This window comes from Anser cygnoides, chromosome 21 (assembly GCF_040182565.1).
Source record: "Anser cygnoides isolate HZ-2024a breed goose chromosome 21, Taihu_goose_T2T_genome, whole genome shotgun sequence".
NCBI lineage: Eukaryota > Metazoa > Chordata > Aves > Anseriformes > Anatidae > Anser > Anser cygnoides.
This window is the reverse complement of record NC_089893.1, coordinates 9,066,935-9,093,581: the sequence shown is the minus strand read 5'-3', so window position 1 is coordinate 9,093,581 and position 26,647 is coordinate 9,066,935. Positions and strand designations below refer to the sequence as shown.

The window sequence follows — 26,647 nt, the reverse complement described above, 5'->3', positions numbered from 1 at the left end:
GGGAGTCGAAAAGAAGGGAAATTGATTAGTGTAATATTACGCTCCCTTACAATGGAAAATTCTCTCCAAGAATCCCCCCTCTTGAAACCTCACGTGTCCACAGCTGAGGATAGAAACCTCCAGGAAAAAATAATAAAAAAGCCTCTTCTGCACGTCCATCCACAGCAAAACCCCAATGCGGGTCCCTCCTGGGGCTGAAATCCCAAGGAACAGGCACAGGAGAGTCCCCAAACGGGTAACAGCCGTGTGGTTAGCCAGCGCCGCCTCCCTTTCTGACTTGAGGGAAAGCTTCCTGCCTTCGATGAGGCAGGGACGTAACCTGGTTAAGGCCTCAGAGGCAGACACATAACCATCATAATAATTTTTAAGAAGCAATGTGCAACACAGCGCCTTACGGACTCCTATAAATTACTCGGCACCCGGCTGCCAGCTCAGCCCAAGCTCGATATTGCCTGCAGTAATTATTTGGATCAAATGCAGTTTATCTGCTTCATATTTGTGTTTCTGTGCTCTCCGGTAACTTATAAATGTCATTGCAGTGTTTATTTGTTATAATGAAACTTAATGACGTTTGAAACCAATGGCTGCGGTTGTGGGCTGCAGGTTTCAAGTAATCTCTTCATCTCAGGAGCAGGAGGCCCAAAGATAACATTAAATTACCCTGTAGGAAAGGAAGATGCATGCAGACAGATATTCAGGCCGGTGTATTATTCATTGGAGAGATGACTAGCAATGAGCCACGGCGCCGAGGGCTATGGGCTTCCATCACTGTCACCCAGCGGAGGTGAGCGCTCCTGTCCGAGGGGAGCGCGCTGCCGAGCCGTAAGCCCAACCCCGTCTCCATCGGTCTGAGCAAACCTTCCTCGGCACAGCTCGCGGCCAGATGCCCGCACAAATGGCTGGCGGGGAGGGAGCGAGGTGCTGCTGCTGCCACACAGCCGAGCTGGGCAGGGGAGGCTGGATTCGGGAGGCTCCGAGGGGAGCGGAGCACAGCAGCGGTGACACCCTGTCCCCACCGGCCAGCTGGCCCTGAACACCTTTCTCCTTCCACATAAGACCCAGAATAAACTTTTCTTGCCTCTGCTTGAGGCACAGCTCCCTGTCCTCCCTCCTTCTGAGGCCATGAATAATTTCCTCCCTTTGTTTCTAGTGCTGTGTGTATTTATAGACTCTGGTCGTGTCTCCCCTCGAGCTTCCTCTAGACTATATAAATTCACCTCCCCCAGCCTCTCCCCTTGCTCTCTGGTCCCTGGGCCACTCCTGCTGCCACCATCAGCATCCTGCCCAGCTTTGCTCCCTGGGCTGCAGAGACTGGTGCCGGTCACACCGCAGCCCACGTGGAGCTGCAATTACCAATGCCTTATTACCTCGGGATCTGCTGAAGCAAAATGCCCGTGGCAACAGCTGAGAACATCTCTCCCTCATCTCCCTCTTGCTGTCAGAAATGCCATGGCACCCAGGACAGCCAGCACCAAAAGAGCTTTAACCCCTGCAGCACAACCCAGCTCCAGAGCATCAGGTTTATGAGCTGCTTCCCACCAAGCGGGCACCGAGGGCTGATGCTTCAGCATCTGGCCAGCAGAGGCTCAGCACCTTGCTGTTTCCCTGCTCCAGAGCAATGCAGCATTGTGAGCTGTCTCTGCAAGGGCAGCGAGGCAGGGGAGAGCAGGCTTTCAGGGAAACTGCACCTCAGCTGCTGGTTCAGTGAAGTTTGGCTTTTTGTATTTGCCTGCTTCTCCTACACGAGGTCGGATAGGTCTGGAAACACGCTGTGCTGTGGCCAGCTGTCCTCAGCGGCACAGCCTCTTCCTTCTGCTCTGAAGCTAAGCTGAGAGATGTTTCTCCTGCACTGCCGTAGTCCTCTCTGCCTCCCAAAGCTGTTGTGCAACCCAGTCCAAAACAGCCGCGGGATGACTGGGCTTCAGTCATCTCACATGGTTTTAGGGAAAGACTGTTCCCACCAAAATACTCCTTTGGAGGGATGGCAGACAGTGCCTATGCCACTTGGTGGTCTCCGCACCCTGCCACCAACTCAGGGCCCACCCTGCTCCAGCAGGTGCTGCAGGGGGCTTGCAGCACTGGGAGGTGATTTCCGGAGAGGTCAGGCACTGCATCCCAACGCCTGTCAACGCATTATTCAACCACCAACAGGAAAGAAAAAAAGAAGTCTGGGTAACTTATTTGATTAACCTCGTTTGACCATCTGGATTAAAACCAGAAGGTATTATTGGCAGATGTGTTACCTGATGACAACTGACAAGAGAAATTAGTCTTCATTACTCACACTCCTTATGCGACCAGCTATACGGCACCTCTGGCAGGATGTCACCCCGACAGCTCACTTGAGACCTCACCTCCGAGCTCAGCAGGAGCAGAGAGGACCCCGGTGCCCCCCCAGCCTTTCCGGTGGGAGCGCTGCAGCTGCACGCACCTGCACAGGGCTCCTCGCAGCACCCAGACTCCTTCCAGAGGCCTCCCGGCCGCAGGCAGGCTGGATGTAACCTTGCTCAGGAGCTCCGTGACATCGATTAATGGGGAGGAGAGGATGGTGCAAGGCCACCTGCAATGACCTTGCCTGCGCACCCTCGCAAAGGGAGCTGGCTCTGGAATAATGCCACAGCTCGGCACGGGGGGGCTGCGGGCCCTGCGGCTCCTGAGCAGCTATCGAAACAAACAAGTTGACAAATGAGGCTGCTTCTTAATGAAGCTGAAGCCAAAGTCAATACTCGGCCCTTCTATCAGGGCACAGATCAAAGATGGTCTCAAGGGCAAGCGACCTTGGCGGGGGCGGGACAGCTGTCACTCGGGGAAAGGGATGGCACGGAAATGAGAAGGAGCAGCTCTGGAAGCTGCTGCTGGAGAGGAGACAAGGGCAACCTGCAGAAAAAGATTTAGAAGAGGAGAAATACAGAAGGCTGGGGGAAAGCCTTTCTTCCAGGCCTGCTATGCTCTTTCAGCAATTAAATCAGGTTATTAGGATCCCGGTGATCTTGTCCTCCACCAACACTGCTGCAAATGTGGAGCAACATCCTTCTAACAAACCCACATTTCTGGTGTTTTCTCTGCAGAGGCTTTCCTTCTGCCCACCACAGCTGTCCACATAACAAAGTGGGGAAGGATCAAGTTTTCCCCATCTATTTTCAAGTATTGGGGGAGGTTTAAAATTTCTACTTCAGGTTTGGTATACTTGGGGCGATTTTCTGCTTTAGGAAGGACAGGGAGGGAACCACAGGCAGGAAGTGAGAGGAAGGAGGAAAACAGAATAGTACAGAGAATTATATTCCACAGAAATATAGCAGGTCTTCCTAGGTGTAACCCAGCTAGAGCCAGCCCATTACAGCAGAGAGGAACCCATCGATGAACACTTGCAGAAGGAGCCATTTGTTCGTGCTAGAGCCAGTCCTTGCCAGCCAGATCTGTCCTGCAGCACCTTTGGCTCCACCACTGTCCACTGCATCCTCTGGGCCACTGCTTTAGGAGGGCCCCTTCCCAAGCAGGGCAGCCTTGCAGCAGGGAATGACTGCGAAGACAGGAGCTCTTCTGAGGACGGTGCGTGAAAGGACTCACTTGGGACACCCCAGGTCTGCTCCCAGCCTCGGTGCTGGTGTGCTGCGGACAAGCCCCATTGCTGCTCTTCCATCCCTCCTCTGTAGTTGGCTCGAAGCACAGATTCCCTAGGGCTGCCTCCCCGTTTGCACGGCACTGAGCACAACGCTGTCTTCACCATCTCCAGAAACCTCCACCGGCTGCTCCGCTCCCCCTGCTTCTCTTTGAAAGCTCCTCAGTTCAATGCTGGTCTAAGCTGATGGCAACAAAGACCTGGCATATTTATCTCCAGGTCAACCTAAATATTTCATTTAGCTTCTAAAGAAGTCAATTCCTTTCTCCCTTTCTTCCTTCCTTTATTTTAAATCTCGAAATGCATACCGTCTCTCATGAATATTGATGAGGATCATTAGTCACTGAACATTTCACTTCCCTTCTCTTTTCTCCGTCTATATAAAACCTTCATCTTTGTTAAAGGGGAAAAAAAGCCCATCTCACATTATATCTCTGGATGCGTGTTAAGATTAGACCCATTAATACATTTATAGATTGGGTAAATACCTATGGGAGCAAATACTGGGCATAAAAGGATATGTACATACAGGCCGTGAGATTGCTACTGCACTGGAGGTAATTGTTAAGGTTGTGGTTTAAGCTCATTTCTTTGTGAAGGATCACAGTAACAGCCCCGGGTGCTAAATAACCATCGTGCTGGCTGCCTGGCCAAGGGGAATTTCTCTCATTCCCCTGCTTCACTCATGCTCTCTACCTCTCCTGCAGGTTTTTTTGACCATGCCTGTTCCTTCTGTCTTCATCAACCTCACCCTGAAGGCTGCTGATGGACTTCAGTTTTATTTACTGAATACAGATGGCAGGGTTTGGCTAGATACAGCAAATAGCTCGGGGTGAAAAAACAGGACTTGCAACATTCAGTTCAATGCTTTGCAGCAATATTTCACTATTTCCTTATGATAAGGATGGATTTTTAGACGGGCTTAAAAGAAAAGCCAACCCCAACAACACAAGGTACTTTGTTGGGAGTTTTGCAGTACCTTTCAGTCAATGCCAACCAAGTCCCACTTCACTGTGAAATGGGAACAGGTTCATTGCGTGTTGGCCTGAAACCCACAGTTTCCCCCAAATTCATCACTGCAGAGTGAAATACAGCTGCGTTGCTCTGATCCACCTGGCAGCTCAGACTGCGGAGCAGAGGTGATGTTATGGGACCTAGCGACACACGGGGAAACCAGGGCGTGTGACCAGCTTTGTCACGACTAGTTCTCTGAGTCTTTTCACAGCACGCCAAAGCAACAGACTCTTGTGCTTGCAACACCAGAGGGGTTTCATCTCCTCAGTAACCTCACTGAGCTCCCACCCTGCAGCCTGGCTTTGGCTGGAAGCACCCTGGCCATGGCCACAGCAAGTTTCTGTCCATAACTCCACGGTAGATTTACTTCTGTTGGCTTGAGAGCTATTTTAGTGGCAAGCCTAGCTGTTTATCAATACAGAGCACGTGTCTCAGAGAGGGACTTACAAGGCTGCAACAGTTTTAATTGATATTCTAAGCTACAGTAACTTGGTAGTGCTTTGTTGCTCCATCGTGTGAATCTCCAGCCCCAGCTGAGCCTGCAGAAGCACACAGGACCTGCCTCCAGGAGAGGACGGTTGGGGATGCAGACCAGGCAGACAGGGATGAACCCCACGTTTCCTTGCAGCGCTGGGAAGCCTCTCAGTGCCTTACAGAGAGCAGTACTGCATTGCAGTGCCTGTGCGCAAGGAGGACTCCTACGAGAGGCAGAAGCAAGCTCTTCCTTTCTCCAGGCTTGGGTAGGGACATACTGACACCCTCCTGCCCTCATCATGCCGTCGTGTCAATGCCAGGAGAGCTTACAGGAGGATTTATGGCATCATCAGAACTTTACTTAATGGTATAGCCAGGCCCGCATGTCCAGGTTCAGGTCTGGTGGACACCATGTCAGCGGTGTGACCTGTACTGCTTATGAAATACAGCCTGCCAGCAACCTCTCTGGCAGGGTCCCTATGGACACCGAGGGAGGAAAGCTAAATAACAGACCCCCGGGCTGCAGCAACAGCTCTGCAGAGAGGGAGAAATTATCAACAAATACACACGCTCAAAGGTAAACTCTGTGGGTAGCCTGGAGGCAGCGCAGAGATGAGAAAGCTGGAGTCACTGCCTTCAGAGCGCTGCCTTGCATCTCCTTTAATTCATGCTCCCTCTGTCCCATCGACGCTTTAAAAATAAACCACTCCAAAGCCAACAAAGACAGCAAGCAACACAGATGGCCAGACTTCACAGGGTAAAGCAAAGCACAAACTTATCCCTGCCCTTTTCCATGTAAATCTTACTGGACGAGACTTTTCCCATTAAGGACCTGCAGCGCAGCACAAGGACACTGGGATATTCTTCACCCCCCTTAGGTATCAGTCTATGCTTACTAACAGCGAAGATCCCTGGAACACCTTCAGCAGGGCCTCCATCCCTGCAGGACGGCGCTCAGCCTCCACGCGGTGCCCGGCTCTCCCGCACACCCCGCAGGCTCTACGGGACGGGAATCAGCTACGGAATTCCTTACGCCAGCACGCGGGGCGCGAGGAAGTGCTGTGTTCATTTATTTAAGATTGCACAGCAATAGCTTTCCACAGGGGACTGCGACTCGAATCAATAGATAAAATTACACCCCTAGCCCATTAACTGCTACAACCCCACCGCTACCATACAACTCACAAGGCTGGTGCCAGATCTATAACCAGCGGGGCTCTCAGCTGCGTAGGCATCAGAGGGTGGTACCCAGCTCCTCTCCAACCCGAGAGCACTGCAGCAGCACGTGGAGGAACCTGGAGGCAGGAGTTTCCTATCCTGTCTGAGCAGAGCCGTGCAGGGCACGTGGATCCCCCCATGGAGCATCCCTGTACGTGTGCACAACGGATCTTACCAGAGAGGATTTGGCTCACAGCAGTGCTGAGGTCCTGCATTTTACACAGTTCTCCAGCTGGCCTGACCAAGGCAAAGCCTCCCCTGACACCAGACAGAAGCAGCTTGTTTGTTGTTTTTTTCTTCAGGTTTAACTTACATCCCTGCCTTGTTTAGCTAACAGACACACAAAGCACCAGAGAGATGTCAATGAGACCTCTGCTGATAACAATGCATCTTTAACAACTTCTGCGGAGCTTGCTCCATCCACTCACCCCTTCCTTCTCAAATGCCTTTGTCAGATAAAGAACAAAAGGCTCAATGCAGCTTATATGGGAAGAAGCCTTCCCTAATCAATTGCGATTGTGTCTTCGCGGGCAGACACGAGTGACAACGCTCGGGGTAAGGCGAGCTTTCCTATCACAGAGCTGCCAAGCCCTGCAGGAGACAGCACCTTTATTGGCAATGACAGCAGAGTTAGCAGTGCAAAATGTGCACCAGGCTCCACGAGGAGCTTTGGAGATCAGCTGCAGTGGGTTCCAGTAGATTATATGCCATGGATCCCATGGCTTTTAGCAAAACATTTGGGGAAGTCCCATTTCCAGGCTGCAGACTGGTGCCAAGAGGTCCTGCTCATTGCCCAAGCCTCAGAGGGCGAAGTGGGAGGAGATGCTGGGACCCCTCAAGTTGTTTAGGGGCTGATGAGCCCTATTGTGTGCAACAGCAGGCTGAGCCAAAACCTTTTATTTATTTTATTGATTTTTTTTTTTTTTACAGGAGTGATGGGGGTTGGCTCCGATTTATCCTCGAGACTGAGAAGGATTTGTGCTCAGCCTGTGCTGCAGTGGGTGTAAAGTCACTTGCAAGATCCCACTTCAGACTATGTGTCCCCATAAATCCAAGCAATTCTGAGGCAGCAACTGCCTCGCTGGGCTGCTAATGGGTGGCATGAATACGTCATTGCATCTCAGTGCCACTCTAATAGCACGTTTTCCTGGCAGGAAACGTTCACTGAACCCTCTTTGAACTACTGCAGGCAGCAGAAGTGGTGTTCAAGCAGAGACATTTGGAGCAGAGAGACAGCAGCTTCTCTGAACAAGCCATTTTTTCCCAGAACAGCAGGGACTCCATCCCAGAGTCCCAGCTGGTTTCTCTCCAGGCAGCAATATGGGGCCTGACAGAGAAGAGCTTTGAATCAGACTGGCACTGAAAGGATGCTCAGCTTTTGGGAGAGAAAGGCACAGAGTTTCTCTGCTTTCCCCTGAAGAAGGGCACGGCGGTGCAGCTGGAGCAGGGTGGGACTGAGCTGGCCGCAGACCCACACCCAAATGAGAACGATGCTTCCATCCTCTGTACCTACCAGTATGCACCAGGCTTCAATATTTAGGACACATTATAAAGACTAAACCCTATTTTGGGTTTAAAACCATCTTTTTTCCTCCTCTGCTCTCTATCCTTCTTGGTGTTGGACTCTCCGCATCTCCCGTCCCAGCACCCTGCCAACCCAAACGCCCCCCCAGCACAGGGCTGCTACAGAAGTACCCGCAGCCTTCATTCTTGCAAGAGCTGCAGATTCCCTCTGAGAAGCTATTAAGAAGCAGTCGAATAGAGCAACCTTTCATTGACAAGTCACTCGGCCCTTTAAACGATCTCCAAATAGTGTTTTCTTTTTATTGCTTTCTGCAGTTTAACAGCCTTGATTTCAAGTTACTTTGGCTTATGATAAACTCCAGATCTATAGCGCTTCTATTCTTTTCCTCTTTGGTCTCTCTCGCCCACTTCTTCTTTATGTTTTTATTAAAAAAAGATCCAGGAAAACAGATAGCAGATTAAAAGGGAAACAAATTGAAATGGGTCAAATGTATCTTGCTTAGATGACAGCCACCCCATTAGATACTTTTAAACAGGACAAATAATCTGTTCAGCAGCACAAGTGGGCTTTTACATTTATTCTAAATTACAAACCAAATGATTGCAGCCTCAAATGGAAGCAGTGGTTAATTGCACTAATATCTCACTAATTCCAGCACCAAGGAATGGGGAAAAACTAACGATTTTCACCATTTTACCAATTATTCAATTTAGACCAAGGTACATTATGCAAACCCTGGGTTGAGCTTCCTCTCCATTTTGTGATCTATGACAAGGACTGGAATTCCACTTATTAATAATGGAGGAGCTACAGTTATTCTAAGGATGGGTATGAGATAATTATAAGCCATAAAAAACAGCTTTCATATGCACACACAATTCTCTCCCTGCGCCTAGCAGAACTGAAACCTATCTGCAGGCTGGAGGTAGGCAGGAGCTGGAGCCCATAAGCCCCATCCAGAGACACCGCTGGATGCTCCCGAGCACAAAGGCACAGCTGGTAAGGCAGCAGAAGCGGGCTGCATGGAGGGATGAGCTGCCACGCGTAATGGAGCCCGGGGGTGGCTCTCCTTCCTCCAAGCATCACTGTCACTGCCTCGCTGGGCCAACCCTGACCTGCGTCCTGTACTTGAACCTGAGCTACGGGGATCAACACCACCTTTTGGGACCTCTGCCTCTCTCCTCCCCCTCCCCAGCAAGAGACATCAGACAGAGCTTTGCTTAGTCCCAGCACCCTTAACTAAGACCCCAAACCTCCTCAGCAAGGGGGCTGAGGGGAAGCTCGCAGTGTGGAGTCCAAAACTTTTAAGCCGTTTGTAATTCCCCAAAACCTGGGGTTTGCCTTACACTAACCATCAGCCCCACAACGTTCTTGTCATCCTTAGAGAAAAATCTCTGGCTGCGGATTCAGACAGCCCCTAGCTGGGCAGATTTCTGGAGCCATTACCCCACGAACGGGATTTGCTAAGCAGCGCCCTCTCCCAATTAAACACAGACCAGCTCTCGCTGCCACACAGAGCTGCAGCCCTGCAGCAACAGCTGCTGGCATCCCAGTGCTCTGCAAAGCGCACGGAGACACCTTGAACACAGAAAGCTTCTGAGCCCCGGTTCTGCTCCCAGCCACGATGCAAACAGAGGGGTGCTGCTGCCAGCAGCTCCAGCACCGAGCCCTCTCCTTGCACAGCAGCCAGCACTCCCAGCCACAGCGGCTGAGCCCAGGGAAGATGCCTGCAGGTTAAGGTATAGATTTCAGCCTCATGCTCATCCCTGATTGATGGCATGGATGTAAGCAAGGCAGAAAGTAGGGACATCAGCCAAGCAGGGAGGTAAAGTTGTGGCTTTGTCCTTCCTTGCACACAGACCATTATCCAGAGCAGGAGGATGCTGCTGTGCCAAGCCCTTTTCTGTCCCATTTTCCAGCCATGCCCGCTTTCACAGCCTCAGACAAGGATGAAGCACGTCCTTCCCTCCATGCAGTGACAAATCTGAGTGTGGGGCCACCCTGCAGAGATGCACGGGAGGACCCCAAAGCCACCACCGTGCCCAGAAAGGGAGGTGAGAGGCGGGGAGAGGCTGCAGGCACCTCCAGCAGCCGACGGCTGGTGGGAACAGGTGGCGAAGGAGTAGGCTGACACCTCCAAGCACTTAATCGTTCCCGTTAGTAGCTTTATGAATGGCAGCCAAAAAGTGCCATAATTGCTGCTGCAACGCTTGCTAATGACTCGTGTTAGATCTGGCGAGAAGTCAAAGGCAGGAGAGAGGAAGAAAAATAGCAGGAGCAGGATCAACGTGTGAGCACCTGCCTTCGGCCACCCCAGAAGAGAGCAGAGAGCCCAGCTTGGAGACTGCAGCGATGGAAGGGCAGGGACTAAACGTGATGGGAGAGCAGGGAAGGGTTTGCAGCACAGCCCTTGCCTCCATCTCCAGCTTTGGGAAGGGAAGATGGCTGAATGAGGTGGGGAAACAAGGAATTAAAAAAAAATAGTCCCAATTTTCAGGTTAGTCAGACGCTTCTTTTCTTGGGGGACTAAAGCATTGTCAGCTTTCTGCTCCAAAAGTCACCGTGAGGCAGGGGAAATCACCAAACCCTGGGGAAAGCAGGGCAGCTCAACGTGCCACCAGCTTCAGCAGGAACCCCGTTTTCTGCTTCGTGCTTCGAGACGTCCTGCCCAAGGTACGGCTCCCACTAACCCACCACTATGGCCAGGGGTGGAATCCAGCCCCGCGTGCACAAACAGCATGCTCCTGCCGATTATGTATCTGTTTCTGAATGTTAACAAACAGGCGGCAGCATCTGATTGAGTGGGTTATTAGCAGAATGAAGACAGATGGCGGAGGATTAACTCTAAAGCGTCTTTATTGCAAGGCCGTCACTGCAGACAGCTCTACCTCTCTCCCTCTGTCTACAACTGTCACCGGCTTAATTCCACCCTACAACTCACAGCCGGCACCAAGCAGCAGTCCCAGCACGCCAGCAAGGAACCGTCAATCACAGCAAAGTGATGGGCACGTCGCAGCCACACTGGAGCAACACCCTCCTACACCTGCCCCCAAAATGCACCCAAATCCAGCCTGCTGTCCCGGCTCATGCTTTGCAGCAGCGATACAGCATGAGGCAATTGCAGCCAATGCAGTGCAGCAACACCAGCTGTGGGGGGACTGCTCAAATCAATTTTGCTTTGCACATCACCACCAGGAGCACCAGAGGCTATGCTGTTGCTTTGCAGCTGCGAGAGATCCTGGCACCTCCTCCAGACCTGTTTATTTTGGGACCCAGGTTGATATATGGCAATATGAAGAGCTGATGTGCGTTAACTAACGCTAATGGAGGTGAGTTCTTGGACATTTATTTTTGCTTCTCACCCTGGAAGACAGCTCAGCCAGAAGAGCCTGCACCTGCAATCATGTTAACGGATGTGCATCGCTTGCCAGCTGGGATGCAGACAACATAATGCTAGCAAAACCCCTCACTGGGCATGGCCACAGAGCATCCATAAGACACAGCATTTATTTTACCCTGCTGGGAGAGGTTGCCACTGCGGTCTGCAAGTGCCCAGCCTGGATCCTGTCCATGGGGACAGCCAAGAGTAACGTTTGCCCACCAGAAGGGCTTTAAGACCAGCCGCTCCCCTCCAGTTCCTAGCAGATGCAGCCCAGGATGGCTCCGTACCAGGCCTGCAGCCGTACAGCGCGGTGCAGCTCCTCCACACCGACAAGACCTCCGTCTAAGTCCTCTTGTGCTTCTCTACCTAGGAGCCCATTCTGTAGATGTCTCCATTAAGTGACAGCAAGGTTCTAATGATCCCTGTAATTACCCATTTCCACTACGATGGAGACCCCACACCTCGTAATTATCTGATTGCCCCACTGCCTGCCTCTGCTTTCAGCTCCTTCAGCTGCCCTGTCATTATTAATAGGGCTATTCATTAGCACCATAATGCAATAAAAGAGGAAAAAGTCTCACTTGGCAAAAACACGAAGGGGAAGCTGTCTCACTCCTTATCCCTGCAAGGTAACTGGCCCAAAGAACCTGGCTCAGGTACGTTTGGCAGGGAATACCTCTGGGATGACCAGACATCTGAAACCCCCTTCTGCTCCCACCAGCGCTCAGCCCGTGTTCTACAGCTTGAATCCGTGCTGAAATCTAAAACCCAGGAGGCTTGAGGTCTGCAGTTGTCATCCAGAACCATTTCCAGTGAAAACACGAGTCCCAGGCGGTCTTTGTGGCCATGGAAATCCCCTGACTTTGTGTTCATTTTTTTTTTTTTTGGCAGATTGTACCTTTAAACATAATGGCCCTGCAGTCTGCGGGGGCCAGAAACTCATCTCGAGGCAGGCACGCTTTGTTCCCTTCCCCACACAAAGGCTTTACTTTTGGCCTTTCATGTGTCTTTGTTCTCTCTCCACAAAGCCATGTCAGGGCTGAAAAGGGGGCTTGCTCTGTAGGTGGATGCAGGCTTTGAATCCCAAAGGATGGGCTGGGATGCCCACGCGCAGCACCTGTGAACATCCCAGGGGCACAGCCAGGCAGCCTTGGAGAGGCTCGAGGAACACAAAAGCAGCCAGAGATTGCACCTTCCCACAGCACTCGGATGAGGCTGTGCCGTCCTTTCTCCCAAGGGGCAGCCCCTTCCTATTAAAAATATTCTAATCAATGTTTAAAAAGCACAGGATAATTAACAAACATGAGGTGAAAGCTTGTGAAGTGCTTTCTCCATGTTATCAGCTCGGTATCAGGACCCCTGGGGAACAGAGGGAACCTTTGATCTTCTAACTGATATTCAAGCCATAAGTTTGCCTCCACTGGAGCTTCACCCCATGCAAGCTAATGCACCTTTTGCTCTCACGAAGGCAAGGCTTCCTGCAGGAGCAAAGACCCCTATGGCCAGTCGCTGGGCATTATGCCATCCCACACACGCAAAAGAAAGCACAGCAGGCAAGTCAGCCCACCTTCTGCCCAACCAACCCCCAAAACAAGGACTGAGCCCAACTCGGACCTTTTTGGGTTGAGCTCGCCGTCCCCAGCAGCAGCCCCACTCTGGTACACATCCTCAGCATGCACCTTCCGACTGGCCCAGCCCTGGGACCTGCACCCCCCTCGGATCCAGCATTACCCAGAGGTGGGGCTGCACCAGGGTCTGCTTCGGAAAAAAGCAGCCAAGCGACGAAGCTACGAGAAGCAAGGATGCCGATCCTTCCGAGCATAAATAGTTTTTGTTTAGTTATTACACTTCATAATTATTTATGGTATTTCTATGGATTAATCAATGCTCATAAAATACCTGGGGGATGACTAGAATATAAAACAGGGAAACTTTAGCGAGATCTCTGCCTCAGCACAGGGGTTTGACAAGCAAAGCAACTACGCTTTTGAGAAGGCACAGCAGCCCTGATCTCAGGTGAGAGATTTATCCAAGCAAACGCCGACAGCTTTTGAACACAGCAAGGCTAAGCCTGACTCTAATTGACTTTTGTACCTCTGCCACCAATTAGCCAGACATTTGTTTGGCAAGGAAGTCCATGTAAGCTCCAGGATGTTGCAGCTTTAGGGATATTAGGGGTGAAGGTAACCAGAGCATATCCCCACTCCTCTCCAGTGGGGTCAGACGCACCAGCTGAAGACAAGTGCTTTGAAGGTGTCCTGGTGAGGCACCACCACCCAAGCAGAATAAAAGGACTAGAAGCAACGATTGCTGAAAGAGCTTCCTGTGCGACAAATCCCTTTCACAGGAAAAGACAGTGGATTTGGGATGAATGGAAGCAATAAGCTCCTGCTCTTCTCTTGCTACTTCATGCAGGGGCTTCCCCTGTCTGCTTGCCCAACAAGACGTTTCAGAAATCAAAGAGGAAGCAGGGTTTTCCCCTTGGGGCGAACAAGAAGTTAGCGTGTTCCTAGCAATAGTGAATCCTTGTGATGAGACTGCTAAGGAGGAAGGATGAAGAGAAGGTGGGGAAACCGCTCACCTTCAGTCATCCTGCGGTACTTCTCCTTGTACATGAACCCCAGTACTAGGCAGCATCCTCTTCCTGGGAGCCCCAGTTCTGCAAGAGAAGAGAGAGCCATGTTAGAAGGCTGGGGACAAGAGCAAAATGGGGATGCTGCAGGGAAGGAGTTCTGCCAGCTGCTTTGCTCAGGGGAAGCACCAGCGACGTGCAAGCCGCTGGTCCCAACCCAACTGCATCCAGCTGACTGCTCTGCTCAGCCACACGCAGCCAGAGGCAGGAGGGTCACCGTCCCCTCCCTGTTTCTCGAGCGCTCCTTTCTATTGTGCATAGGGAACAAGCTGCATCTTCCCATGCACCAGTGTGCTGCAAAAACACGGGCTCTTTAATCCTGGTCTCCCTTGGCAGGCACGGCAGCAGATGGGACGTGGCCCTCCAAAGGGAAGACAGAGCTGGCTTGAGGCACCTCGCTCTTCGGAAACAAGCGGGTGACCCTACAAGCGGTAAAGTGCCTGAGTCCAAGGAGGCCTATGCCTTTGATGCCTTGATTCCTTAATGGGGTTTTCTGACTATCGACAACCAATAGAGAAAGATCTGAGCGTGGCTTCTCCAGAAGTAGGCTGCGTGCACGTGTGCTCTCCCTACACGCATCTCAGAGTGGCAGAAAGCTCCCCTTCTTCAAACGCATTCTGTGTCACAGCGGAGAAAATTAAGGTACCACGTCCCCGCCGCTGCCTGCCTGCGGACCTGCCGTGCTCCTCGGGGGCTGCCGTGCTCCGCAGGGCCCCGCTGATCAAAGCCCCTTTGATGTTTACTTAATGCGGCTGTGGTCTCCTCGGAGCCCGCTATCCGAGGATGGGGCACTCGGGAGCATCGCGGAGCCGCGAGCAGGAGGGGAAGGCAGCAGAGCAGGAGCGCAGCGAGGGCTGCTGGCAGCCTCGGCTCGAGCCAGGCAGCACCACGCAGGTTGGGCTTTGGGCTCCATGCCACAGGCTAGGGTTCGCGCTGCACAGCTGGACTGCGTTGGAGCAGGAAGGTTGCTCACCACTGTGCGATGTGCAGGGAAGATGCCTGGAGTCACACAGCACTGCGTATGCAATATCCCTCCCTAGGGCTGCTAGCTACTGTGGCATTCTGGCAGAAGAATCATCCTCCTCCTCTAGCGTTCAGCACCTCGGGGCAGAATTGGAGCCCAAATCCAGAAGACACCGATGACTTGTGACCCCCATGGTGCTCAGGGTACAAGCAAGACAAGTTAAAAACGTTTATCTAACTTTAACTAGGATCCATCTTGCAAGAGCTTAAGGACCAACAGCTCCTGATCCCATGACAGAGGTCATCAGCATCTAGCCAAATAAATGCTATGTTCTGTCCCACTAAAGGAAATGGCCATACAAAATGTCTATCAAGATGTTTAAAGTAAGCCAAAATCTAGTTGTCCCTTAAATTCACAGTCACCTAAAGTCAGACCCCAGAGGGAAACGGACATCCGTGGGCAGCGACACACTTCATCTATCGGGATGATTTTGGAAGTGCTCATAATCCTCTCACTAACTATAAAATGTGGTGACCAACTCAGGTGTAGATGCTTAAAGATTAGACCGTTCAAGACAGGTGAACTGACCACCCACATTCTCAGCAGTTGCTTGAGTCAGAGTCCTTACCATCAGCACGAGGCAACCAGCAACCTCCTCCCGGCTGCTGCCGAGGTGGCAGCCAGCCCTCCTGCTCCTCACGCTGGGGGTGATGTGATCCGTGTCACCCCGCACAGCCTGCTCTAGGGCCGCAAACACACCCAGAAAGGTGTCAGCTTGCAGAGCGTTGTGTTCAATACTCCCCGTTACTGTTAAGCCTGCTGGTTTTAGGTGAAGGACATTCAGCGTGGGCTGCCTTGGTTAGGGCTAGCTGACAGCTAGAATCAATAAGACCTCGCTGAACTTCAGGTGGGTTTCCATAGAGGACTGCATGATACCGTGAGGACGAACACCCTGCGTGCATCAGCTGCAGGCTGCCGATAACCTCCCCAGCCTCTGGGGCTGTTGACACAGAGCCTGCAACGCATTTATGCCTTTATTGATGGAAAAGACAAATGGCATCGATTCCTATTGAGCTTTCAACGAGCACCAAGCTATCAAAGTGCAATTAAAACAACACAATTAGATTAGCGTCACACAAGACAGCGCAGTCCACAGCGGGATTGAGCAAGCCAGCATTGCTGTCTTGCTAATTTCATCGTGCATCGTACAGCCCTGCACATGCACAACTGTTTTTTTTTTCCCCCCCAGACTTGGAGCCCTGGCATGGCAAAAGCTGCCATAGTCTCTGCAGCCAATAAACAGCTGCAAGAGCATCCTGAGCCAAAACTGAGGGGAATGGAGCTGGGACAGGGGCAGCAAAAGGTGCAGCTTACTTGGGGGGATGAAAGTCAACCCAGTGCCCAAATTCAGATGTCCAGCTCTCATCTTCCAGGTGCAGGGAGAGAAATGCTCCCCAGAAAGAGCCTGTGCTTTAGAGGTGATGGCAAGGGGCTACGACTGAAGACAAGGGCTGTGGTACCCAGTGCCCCAAGCACAACTTCACCCTTGCAGGAGGGAGGGATGGATCCGTGAGATCGGGGTTGTCACCCATCCAGAGCCTGGATGAGCCCCCACTGGAATGGGTGTTGCTGGGCCGTTTGCCACCCTGAAGGGTGCTATAATTAATGCTTATAAAACACTTTGATATCCCATGATGAAAGGAGCTATACAGGAGCACTACATTATAATAATTCATACCATAAATTTGTGAGAACATGCAAAAATCTTTATAGCTAAAGGCACCTTTAAATACTTGAGAGTGCCTTTAAAAGGTAAAATACTTCAAGATGACTCTGATGCCTACGGATGTCTCACCACTTCACAGCGTTTAATGGCTATCTAAAAGCTTAAATAGTGAAGCAGATACCCCAGCATTTTAAATGTTCTGACTTTAGGGGGCTGCTGAGATACCACTGAAAAAAGAACATTTTAACCCATGGATGTGTGGCACCTACCTCCTGAAACAAATCCCATCCACTTCCATGCAATGACAACCAATTTTTTTCTTAGCATAGTAGGATGAGTTACAGCTGAGGTTTGTCACCCTGGCCACTTAGAAAAAGTGTGAGTTTAAGTATTGTGTTTGGAAAATACACGGCAGAAGTACATTTTGACTCAAAGAAGTATCTGCATTGATTCATCCCAAAATCTGTAGAAGAGCCACTTAGACAAAGCAAAAGCAAGTCCAAGCCATGTGTTGTCAGCATTAGGGGCAGCAAGTGACAAAGAAGCAAAATCCAATGCAAAGAAACAAGTTCAGAGAATGAATCAAGTTATGACTTCTAGGAAGTGACCTTTATGTGCATCTTAGGCAACAGAGGAGGTCAAGCTGGCTTTGGGAGAGAGATATCTTTTCCCTGGCCCAAACTATGGAATCCTGCTTTTTCTCTATTTCCCCCCTTCATTTGGGATTTCCTTACTCACTCTTCAGGCAGTTCTCCCAACGAAAAGTCAGAAAGGGATCCAAGTTTCTGATCAACCAGTGCATTAAAGGCTAACACTGCAAAGAAGTAATAAAGGTTTACTAACACAACTATAATGTGTACTATTGTGTAGCTGTATTCCACCAGGAATGGTAATAAATGTTTAATAGCTCAATAATACCTGTTTAATAATTTTTCAGCTTATCCCGTCGAATTGCAAGTTTATTAAAGAACGATAAACTTTATAATCACTGTAAAGGCATAATTGCGATTCCATTGCTTATTTAATATTGAGTTAATTATATTACAACTAAGTTATATTTTCCCATACATATTAAATATCAATTAGCTGTTTTAAACTATTGATTTGTATTTAATTAACTATGCTATTATATACCAATTAAGCTCTTAGAAGAGAAGCAGAAACAGCTGGTCTCTTAAATTAAAATTTAAAAACATTGTATTAAAATAAATATCACGTTTCTATTTTTTCATGTTTTCCTTCTGCAGAGATGGCAATTTGCTATCTGTAAATATTTTTTCCAGTTGCATGTTATATGTATGAGCTTCGTTCTGACCTTTGCCTTTCCAGGATGGGAAGGGGCAACTTGTGTGGCAGACGGCCACCACGTTTGGGAGTGGCTGACACTGGGATGGGAAAGGCAGAGGGCTGGAAAAGCCCCCTCTCACCTGGGGATCTAAGAAGTCAAGAACTTGGGTGTGAGCTCCTGAAAGAGCATGAAAGGCCTGGAGGAAAGAAGCTCCACACCTTTCTGGTGGTTCCTAGTTCAGCTACCAAGGGCGGTAGGAGAAGATCCTATCACCAAATCCAAGAGTTCTGCATTACTTTTAAAAACACTTTGAGAAACCACGTGCTCTTGCTTAGAGGTATGCTGTCCTGACATGTCAAGTCATCTTCTATTGAATTCCTTGCTAAAAACAAAACCAACCAAACAAAAACTCATTACAAACAAAAAAACCTAATTATTTCCCTGGTCTTTTCTGGAAAGCCCTAAGTCTTCCAACGTTCTTGGCTTCACCAAGGTAGCAATGATTCATCCCAGCAGCTAGAAGAAGTGTGTGAAGGAGCATTTTCTTCACTTTTCAGCACACTGCCCTCCAGGTTCAGTAGCCATCCTGCTTTGCTCATGGTTTAGATTTCTTAGGCGTGCCCATGACCTCTTCTTAAGCAGTCTTTGCTCTGGGCACCGACGTGAGCTGCATCCTTCCCCTCCAAGTTCTCGTTCTGCCACAAGGATTGGCTTCGAGCTTCTTCCCTCGCTGCCCTTTGCGTCCACAAGCACTGCTGAGCAATCCAAGCCACTGCCTCGTTTCAGCAGAGAGCAACTGGATCCTCCGGCATCCAATTTGTATGTTATACCATTAAGTCTGCAGAGCAATCCAAGGTCCTCAGAGATGAAAAAGCTATACAAATGCAAGTTGTTATTAAATCTGTGCCTGGTTAATTTATAAAAATGTATTAAAAAAACTAAGAGGCTTCCCAGATGAGAAAATGGGCACATTACTGTTTGAAATATGAATGAAGTAGAGATCAGTGTTAAATGCTGTGGTGATATTGTATTTTATTCTATAGTGCTCTGCAGAAAAGTTGCATTTATAAACCCATTTATTGTGTTATGTACTTGCAAACCACCTTGTCATCCATTTATTGCACAAATAAAATCTTAAAAGCAGAGGATTAGTTGAGTGTGTCCCCTTGGGACCACAATCTGACTTTAAAAGGATCCATCAATGAAGGAAAACAGATGGAGCAGAGGTGTTTGCCAGCTCATTGCTCCAAGACGTAAAACGCAACTGCGCAGAAGGGCTATCCTCTCATGGGCCCCAGACCTGCAAGTCCTGCCCATATTAACGAGGGAAAACACGTACAGCAGAGCTTGCAGAAACCATGGCCCCCCTCAGGAGCCAGGGCTGGCCAAAGATTTCGAACAGCAAAGTCTCCTCTCTCGCCACCATGCAAAGGTGAAGACCACCTTGGGGAGGATGGTTTGACTTTGCACAGTCAAGGAAATTCCTCAAGACTGAAAACTGTGAAATCTCTCTGTAAAGGTCTAAGTTTCCTTTAAACAATACTAGAGAGAGGCGTGTATCTATACCAAGGACACAGCAGGAGCACCAAAACAAGCCAGCCCTAGTGTTGTCTTACCTAAAGGGAACTTCTGGCAAGTGTAGTTCTTGAAGACCCTCTAAGGCTTCTACCAACCATGCTTTTGGGTTAATAAACCATAATAGAAAATGACAGGATACGGGTGGGTACACTTACTTTAACTGATCATATTTCAACCCATTGAAAAAACAGAGCCTCTCCCAACCCAGGAGCTTCTCTTGGACAAAGTTTTGGACAAGCGCACACCTGACACACCACAGTACGCTGGCATCCAGCTACCCAACATGCCCCGGAAGATCCCAAAACCAAGAGAAAGACTTGCAAAATAACAGTAGTTTCCAAGTAAGAAACCTCTTATGCAGTGTGATCTCCAAGAAAGACCACCAGGAAGGAGCTCTGCCCTGGTATCAGGCAATTAAAAATTACTTCTTAGCAGGAAACAACTGGCAGAAGAGGAAAGAATGAAGAGGGACTCATGCTGCTAGGCAAAGAGACTTATTTCCCTCTATTCCCTGGCTATCAAAGGGAAGAAAGGCAGCTCCAGGTTGCAACTCAGCGTTGAAGTGTTTTGAAGAGGTTTTTCTCTCTAGTGGCAACGTGGAGCTTTTGGTAACCCAAAGTTCAGTAAACTGAATTAGTTTTTATCCCCCTCTCTCCCCACTAGTCCCCCATCGTTGATGCCCCTTGTCTGAACCTCTTACAAACCTACTGTACGTGGGGGGGCACCAAGCAAGTGAAAAAAGATCCTCGCAAACCTTGAACCCAGTGATTCTTAGGATTTTGTTTTTCCTCTCTGAAATAAAGAGGTCTGAAAGAGGAGCTGCTACAGGAAAAAAAGTTTACCCCAGAGTAAGAAAGCCTTCAGTACCTGAACTTTCTTGCATAAACAGGCTTTCATACCTTTGTACGCTCAGGTATGCATTTGCACTAGTCAAATCCTGTTAAATGCCTTGCGTTGATGAGGTCTTATGGCAGCAAATCCCACACCTTAACTACACCTAGCGTGCAGGAAAAGTACTGCGTTTCCCCTTGTCAAAATCATAACATTCATACAGTGTTTGTTTTGTTCAAAAGAAACAAATAAAAGGTTCTGTAGGAACAGATGTTCTCTTTACCAGCAACAACATCAGATCATCTCCTGATTGCTCTTCCAAGAGCACTGCTGGTCGGAAAACCAGTGCAGCGACGTCACCCTGCCAACATCACACGTGGGCATCGCATGAGGCTTGTGGGGTTGCCCACAGTCACAAACCCTCCGGCAGTATGGGCAAGAAGCCATAACCTGCACCTTGAGCTTGCCACTTGCTGCCTGCACGCTCTCCTGCTCAGAAGACCACCACGGGCATGCAGCCATGCCCACAGCAATGCCCCCACCCCATGCTGCGTTTTACCATCTCACAGGCACAGTTCAGATGGTTCCTCCCAACCTCCTTGGCTCACGCTGTATTTTGCGAGAACAAACCGGAGCCCTATCCTGCTGCCTCCCCCATCCTTCTTGACTCGCATGCTCTGAGGCTCCTCTGCCTGCTGCACACCCAGGACCCAGCCCCCTAGAAATACATCTGTTTTTTAGTGGGGCTAGGCCAACTCATCTTTATGACAGACTGAACCGGTACTTAAGAGCTTCCTGGGGGTTTAAATCTGCTTTTGACCAAAGTCCATGGCGTCCGCTGCTCCGTTCAAGCCACAAGGAGCAGCTCGTGCCTGCAGGCAGCAGCTCGTCACAGGAAGGTCAGAAACAAGACTTCTGGAGAAATTTGGGCAATGCACAAGCACCTCCCCACACACTCCCCAGTCTTTCCCAGATCAGCCCCCAAAACCATGACACCTCCCATCCACACCGTCCTTCCAGGAGGAGACGTGCAGACCACGTTTGCTGACCCCAGCGAGACTCTGCCTCTGTCAGGGCCACCAAGGCCACTGGAGGACAGCCAGGTGATGGGGACATCTGTCCTGGTTGTACCAGGAGACATGTACCATACAGACCTTCTCACGTCCACTGGGGCTCAAACAGGGAGGGCAGAAGAGGAAAACAGAGTCTGAGCCTCCTCCCTTGCTGTCTGCCTGCTCTGCCACCCCCAGGCATCTCCTCTCGCAAGCCCAGGGCACAGATGGCCCCAGGCTGTCTGTCACCAGCCCCCACGCTCCACTTGGCAGCAAAGACCCAAGCTGGCAGTCACCTCAGGACACGTCTGATGGGGCCGGTGGTGGAACCAATTCAGCATTACAGCCATCTTCCCCCTGTGCCCCCCACGAAGACAAGAATTGCACATCCAGCTCCCCAGAGGGGGACAATAACTGCCCTACCAAAGAGGTAAGGAGGGAGGACCGGTCTGAAACCTATCACAGCCATCAGGACAGCAGAACTCCTTCCTGCAATGCCTCTCCCATTGCACTCGATGAAAGAGGCTCCCCAGGGAATCCAAAGACCCTTCTTATTCTGCCTCCAGCAGTTGCACTGGCTCCTGGATGTGCTCCTGCTCTCCAGGAGGGCTTTCGTAGTCTCTAAATCAGTCTGAAATCCGAATGAAAAAGCTCAGAACAAAACAGACAGGAAGAAAGATGCAAAACCAGGGTATTTCGGTTCCTTGGGAACAGAGTGCTTTATCTAAAGACCTGATTTCGTCTCCAAGCACTCTGGTTTCTCATTTCATCAAAAGCCACTGCACTGTTCCTTGCCTCTGCTGTAGGACCCCTGCACATCCCATGGCAATCCAAGGAACATTAGCTACACACACAGCACAGCATCATCCTGAAGTCTGGTGAGAGGATCTCATACCGAAATAAACAACACACCCAGTGCTCTCCTGGCACAAAGAGAGCTTCATTTACACGTAGGCCCAGAGATCTGCATAAAGCAGGAGGCACTCTAGCCTTACAGCCCACCCAGATCATCCCGTAACATTTCTGCTCAGCTACAAGGAAAGCTTGGCACTGGAAACTCTTTGCAATGAGCCCTTAAGTCCCCACGTGGGTCTGACAGGTTGTGGGCACACTGGAGCAAAAAATAATAAGAATAAAATCACAGCACTGTAAAGGTCACATCTATTATAGCGCTATGGATCAGCAATGGCTCCTTGCACATCCCACCTTGAAGGCATTTCTGGCTGAGCCATCCATTTTAGGAGGCTAGAAAGACAGGGGAGAGTATAGGAAAGCACAAACCTTGGGAACACCCAGCAAACAGAGCTATCCTCTGCTTGACCTAGAAAACCATCATCAAACCCACCTGCCCTGGATCCACCAGACCCTCCTATGAAGCCCACTGCCTCACATCTCCAAATCCTTCACATGCAACCGCCTGACACCCTGGACAACCACACTGGCTCCCCCAAGACCAAGTACTGTGGCCCTTTAAACCCCTCTGAAGGCAGGGAAAGCACCGAAGTGTAGTTGTGCTCTCATTTGAAGATGAGACGAGAGAGCCAGGGAACCCTGCAGTCCTTCTATTACTGGGAAATCATGCTCCAACCTCGCAAATGCCATTACTCCTGTGTATCTTATAATTAAATTGTATTTGCCGGTTACCTCACAGCATGTCTGCAATTCTTGTGCATCCAAGGCTTTTTTTTTTTTTTTTGATCTTCAGCTTCTATTTTACTTTCCCCTCCTTGCCAAGCCTCAGCAATTTCAGAAAACTCCTTAACCTGCCTCCTGCTTGTGAGGTGAGAAGGCGGGCAGGAGGCACGCTGTGCAGCACTGGTCTGCGCTAAGCCACCTCCTCGTGGGCCACCCAGCTACACGAGAGCTATGGTGTGGCCCCAGTTACCCGCCTGCTCCCACCACCAGCAGGGTGGTCGAGTCGAAGGAGACCAGTGATGTGAACAACCCACCCTGAATCAGATCTGCACACACAGGTGAACCCCTCAAGTTATTTAAGCTCCCATTTAAATCATTAGGAGGTTGAAGCACCTAAATATCTCGGGAAACCTCACCGATGGTGGTGTAACTGAACTTTTGGAGGTGAATAACTTGGCCAAAGGAGCAGGAGATGGAGAGAGGAATCCCAGCTGGGGGTGCTTCTGCAGAGAGCGCTGCATCAGCTGGCAGCACCTCGCTGCAGTCCCCGCTCCTGCTCTTTGCCTTCTGCTAAAACTTACTGAAAGAGCGCGCGGTGCTAAGCTGCAACAGGCAGGCAGCAGGAAAACAGGTCCCTACCCCCTGGCAAAAAACAAGATGCCAATTACAGGGCAGGGGAGGAAGCTGCAAGACCGAAGGGATCAGCTAATCACTGCGCCTCCATCCCTTCCTGCGGACGGCTGCTTTGATTGGGGTATTGAGGCTCTGCAGCGTGCTGGCGGGGAGGGCTTTGGTCACATTCAGCAGCAGGAGAAAAGAAAACAAGTGGGCAAATTTCGGGCTGTGGGAGGCTGATTGCTGCCCTGCCTTGACCACATTCCTTCAATAGCCCAGCAGCAGCAAATTCGGGCCCGTCGGGAGAAACAAATCCATCACCAAGACTGCCAGGCCACGCAGACGTCCTGCCACAACTGCGGCTGCAGACAGTGCTGCTCCTGCTGCCGTCTGCACCAGCCACCTTGCCTGGACCCAGGGAAGACACTGAGCATCTGCAGCTCTAGCTGGAGCATCCAGCTAAAATACCAAGCCTGCAGCATTTACTTTCTCTCAAGACCATCCCAGCTCCCCTTTTAGAGCACTATCAGTTTCCCTGATAATTGACCTGAAAGCTCACCATTTCTGCAGCCGGCCCTACCGGGTGCATCCCTCCACTTGCCGTGCTTTTACACTGCAGACACATTGCTAGTGGCACTCACCAGCTTCAGCAAAAAGGCTGGGAGTTCACAGAACATTAAAAACTTCCTCTGCTCCTGCAGGGGTGATTATTACAGGCAAGAAGAGGCAGGAAGGTAAGCCAGAGGAAATCAGTAGGGGAGGGATTAGCACCCTGCTCGTGCCCTCATGCATCATGAAGCGCGCATGAGCAGCAGGGATCTCATACACTGCAGTCCCCCCCTCACTATGTGCCTTGTCTGAATCAAGCCCAAGCTCACAGCTGATGCCCTTTATGCTTTCACACACCTTCCTCCCTGCTACTACACCTCGTACCCACTGCCAAGCCCTGTAACTTATTGTGAGCAGTTTGCCTTCCGCTGCCAGGGGGGCATTTTCCTGGTGTTGGTCATAAGGCAAATGATATGTGAGAACAACTCCCCTGCTTCCCCCGGTGTCAGCACGCTGCTCCCGAGTGCACACTCTCTCCATCCCATTAAAAGTAATGGGGTGAGATTGTCCAGCCCATTACTTTCAATGGCTTAGTTTCAGTCAGACAGCCTAAAGCTCCTGTATCCTCAAAATAGCAAGCAGAGTGGCTCCAAAACTCTGCTTCATTATCACGTTGTGTATTCCTGCTTGCCAGAGTTTAATTGGAAAGACAGCCAAGCCCGCGTTTAGGTTTGTTAATTGCTGCAGGAGACACAGGAGTATGCCTTGCACCGCTGGCAATTATCTCCTTGCTCAGCAAATTTTGTTTTTAAGGGGATGACTTGCAAGGTGTGAGGTTTTACAGAAATACCCTAAGTTCTTTTAAAAGACGAAGAGAGAAACATATGCAAGCACAGCCACGGGAGAGGCACTTTATGCAATGGTTATGTGCTCCAAGATTCAGCTGGTCCTGCTGCTGCTGCTGGAGGGAAAGTACATTTCCAGGAAAAGCTGGCTGGGGAGAAACACAGCTCATGCAAAAAGCCAAGTGCAAATCGTATATTTAAGATGCATCACGGGAGCTGTAGTTTAGTTCTGAACTGTAAGTCCAATAACATGCTGAGGGCAGAGACAGGCCAAAAATCAAAGCACTCTGCTTCCAAGACAGTTGGATATTGCAACAAGCTCAGAAAGCCACACGGCAAAACACCAGGGGAGCCTGAGAAATCCCATTTGTGGTCCCATTTTTGACCTTGCCTTCTGCTCCGCTTTCATTACAGCCTGGCAGATCCTGACCACACAAAGCCCTGTGCTTGCTTCTCACCTGGGGACAGGACCCATTAGGTACCCATCCATCTATCAGGGCGCTGAAATAACAACAGCCACCTCTATACCTAGAAAAATCTGGGAGGAACTGACCAGGTCGATGGTCAACAGAAAGCTTCCTCCAGCGTTAGACAGCAGGAAGGTGCTGAGGTGACACTTCTAGGCAGGTGGCAGAAGTTTTAAGCACGACATGGCTTTCTTTCTTGCCGCTGACCTCACCAAAGGGAAGACTCTAAAGTGCATCTCTGCTGTACCAAACCCGCACGAGCTCTTGGTGTGGCCTCTGCGGATTTGAGGCCGTGCCCTGTTGCATTGCTGAGGCTATCAGCTGCTGCTTCAAAGATGTTAACATCTTGATGCTCACAGCCCTGTCCAATCCAGGACAGACGGTAATAAATTTTTCAGTGGTCGGAGCACAGTGCAGTAACTGTGTGATTAGCATCTTTTTCTCCACTGCACATTTCATCTGTAAACTAAGATTAAATACCTGGAAGAAAAAAGCCGCAGGAAAAGGGAACTTGAATATGTTTTCACTGCAGAGCTCACACGAGTGAGCGAACAGCTCAGATCTGAGGTCAGGGGCAGCTTGTTGGGGACAGCTTTCCCCACTCGCCGATTTGAGAAATCCAGTTTTCAAAGAGATGCTCTTTCTGTCAGCACAGCAGCACCTGGAAATCCTTCTGACCCGGCAGCCGGCCTGCAATCCCCTCAGAGCGAACAAGGGGAGGAGAACCGCTCCATTTCCTGCCTAGATTTGAACTCTCAACTCATTTAAACCAAACAAAACCTATTGCAACTGCCTGTCAAGCCTCAAGAACCTCACTTTCCTCCAACCTCAGCCTGAGATAAAACAAGGGAATGAGTTTCGTGTATTGCACGGGAGATTAGGAATGGTGCCAGATGTTGAGAAAAGGAAGAAATCATCAGCTACAAGGGCAGCAACCATCGAAGCACCGTTCTTCATCACTGCAACGCAAGTACAAGCCCAGCAATGCCAATAAGGGACCCCAGCTGGCAAGCAGTTTAGATCACCGTTAAAAAGCACACTTTGTTTTGGAGTACAGAGTATTTAGAGCTAGAAGATTATTTTTACGGGTTGTAAGCCCTAAATCACCGAAACCTTCCTCGATCCCTACAGATCCAGCTCTCTACAGAGTCAGCAAGCTGTTGTGTGCTTGTGCACCCTGCACATGCTGTGCTCGTCTCTAGCACCACATTTTAGTTCTGCTCCCACATCCAA

The 26,647-nt window shown here is 50.1% G+C and overlaps 1 protein-coding gene across 5 annotated transcripts in view; it reads right to left on the bottom strand.

Annotated features, from left to right (window-relative positions):
* Positions 1-26,647, bottom strand: part of KIRREL3 (kirre like nephrin family adhesion molecule 3) — a 317,031-nt gene that overhangs the window by 90,698 nt on the left and 199,686 nt on the right. For 4 of the 5 annotated variants that reach the window (XM_066981248.1, XM_066981245.1, XM_066981246.1 and 1 more), the window contains exon 2: positions 13,814-13,891. The exons of the other annotated variant lie outside the window; for it this stretch is intronic. In XM_066981248.1, coding sequence (XP_066837349.1) covers positions 13,814-13,891 — 78 coding nt within the window. The remainder of the gene's footprint in view (positions 1-13,813; positions 13,892-26,647) is intronic. 5 annotated transcript variants of the gene reach the window in all.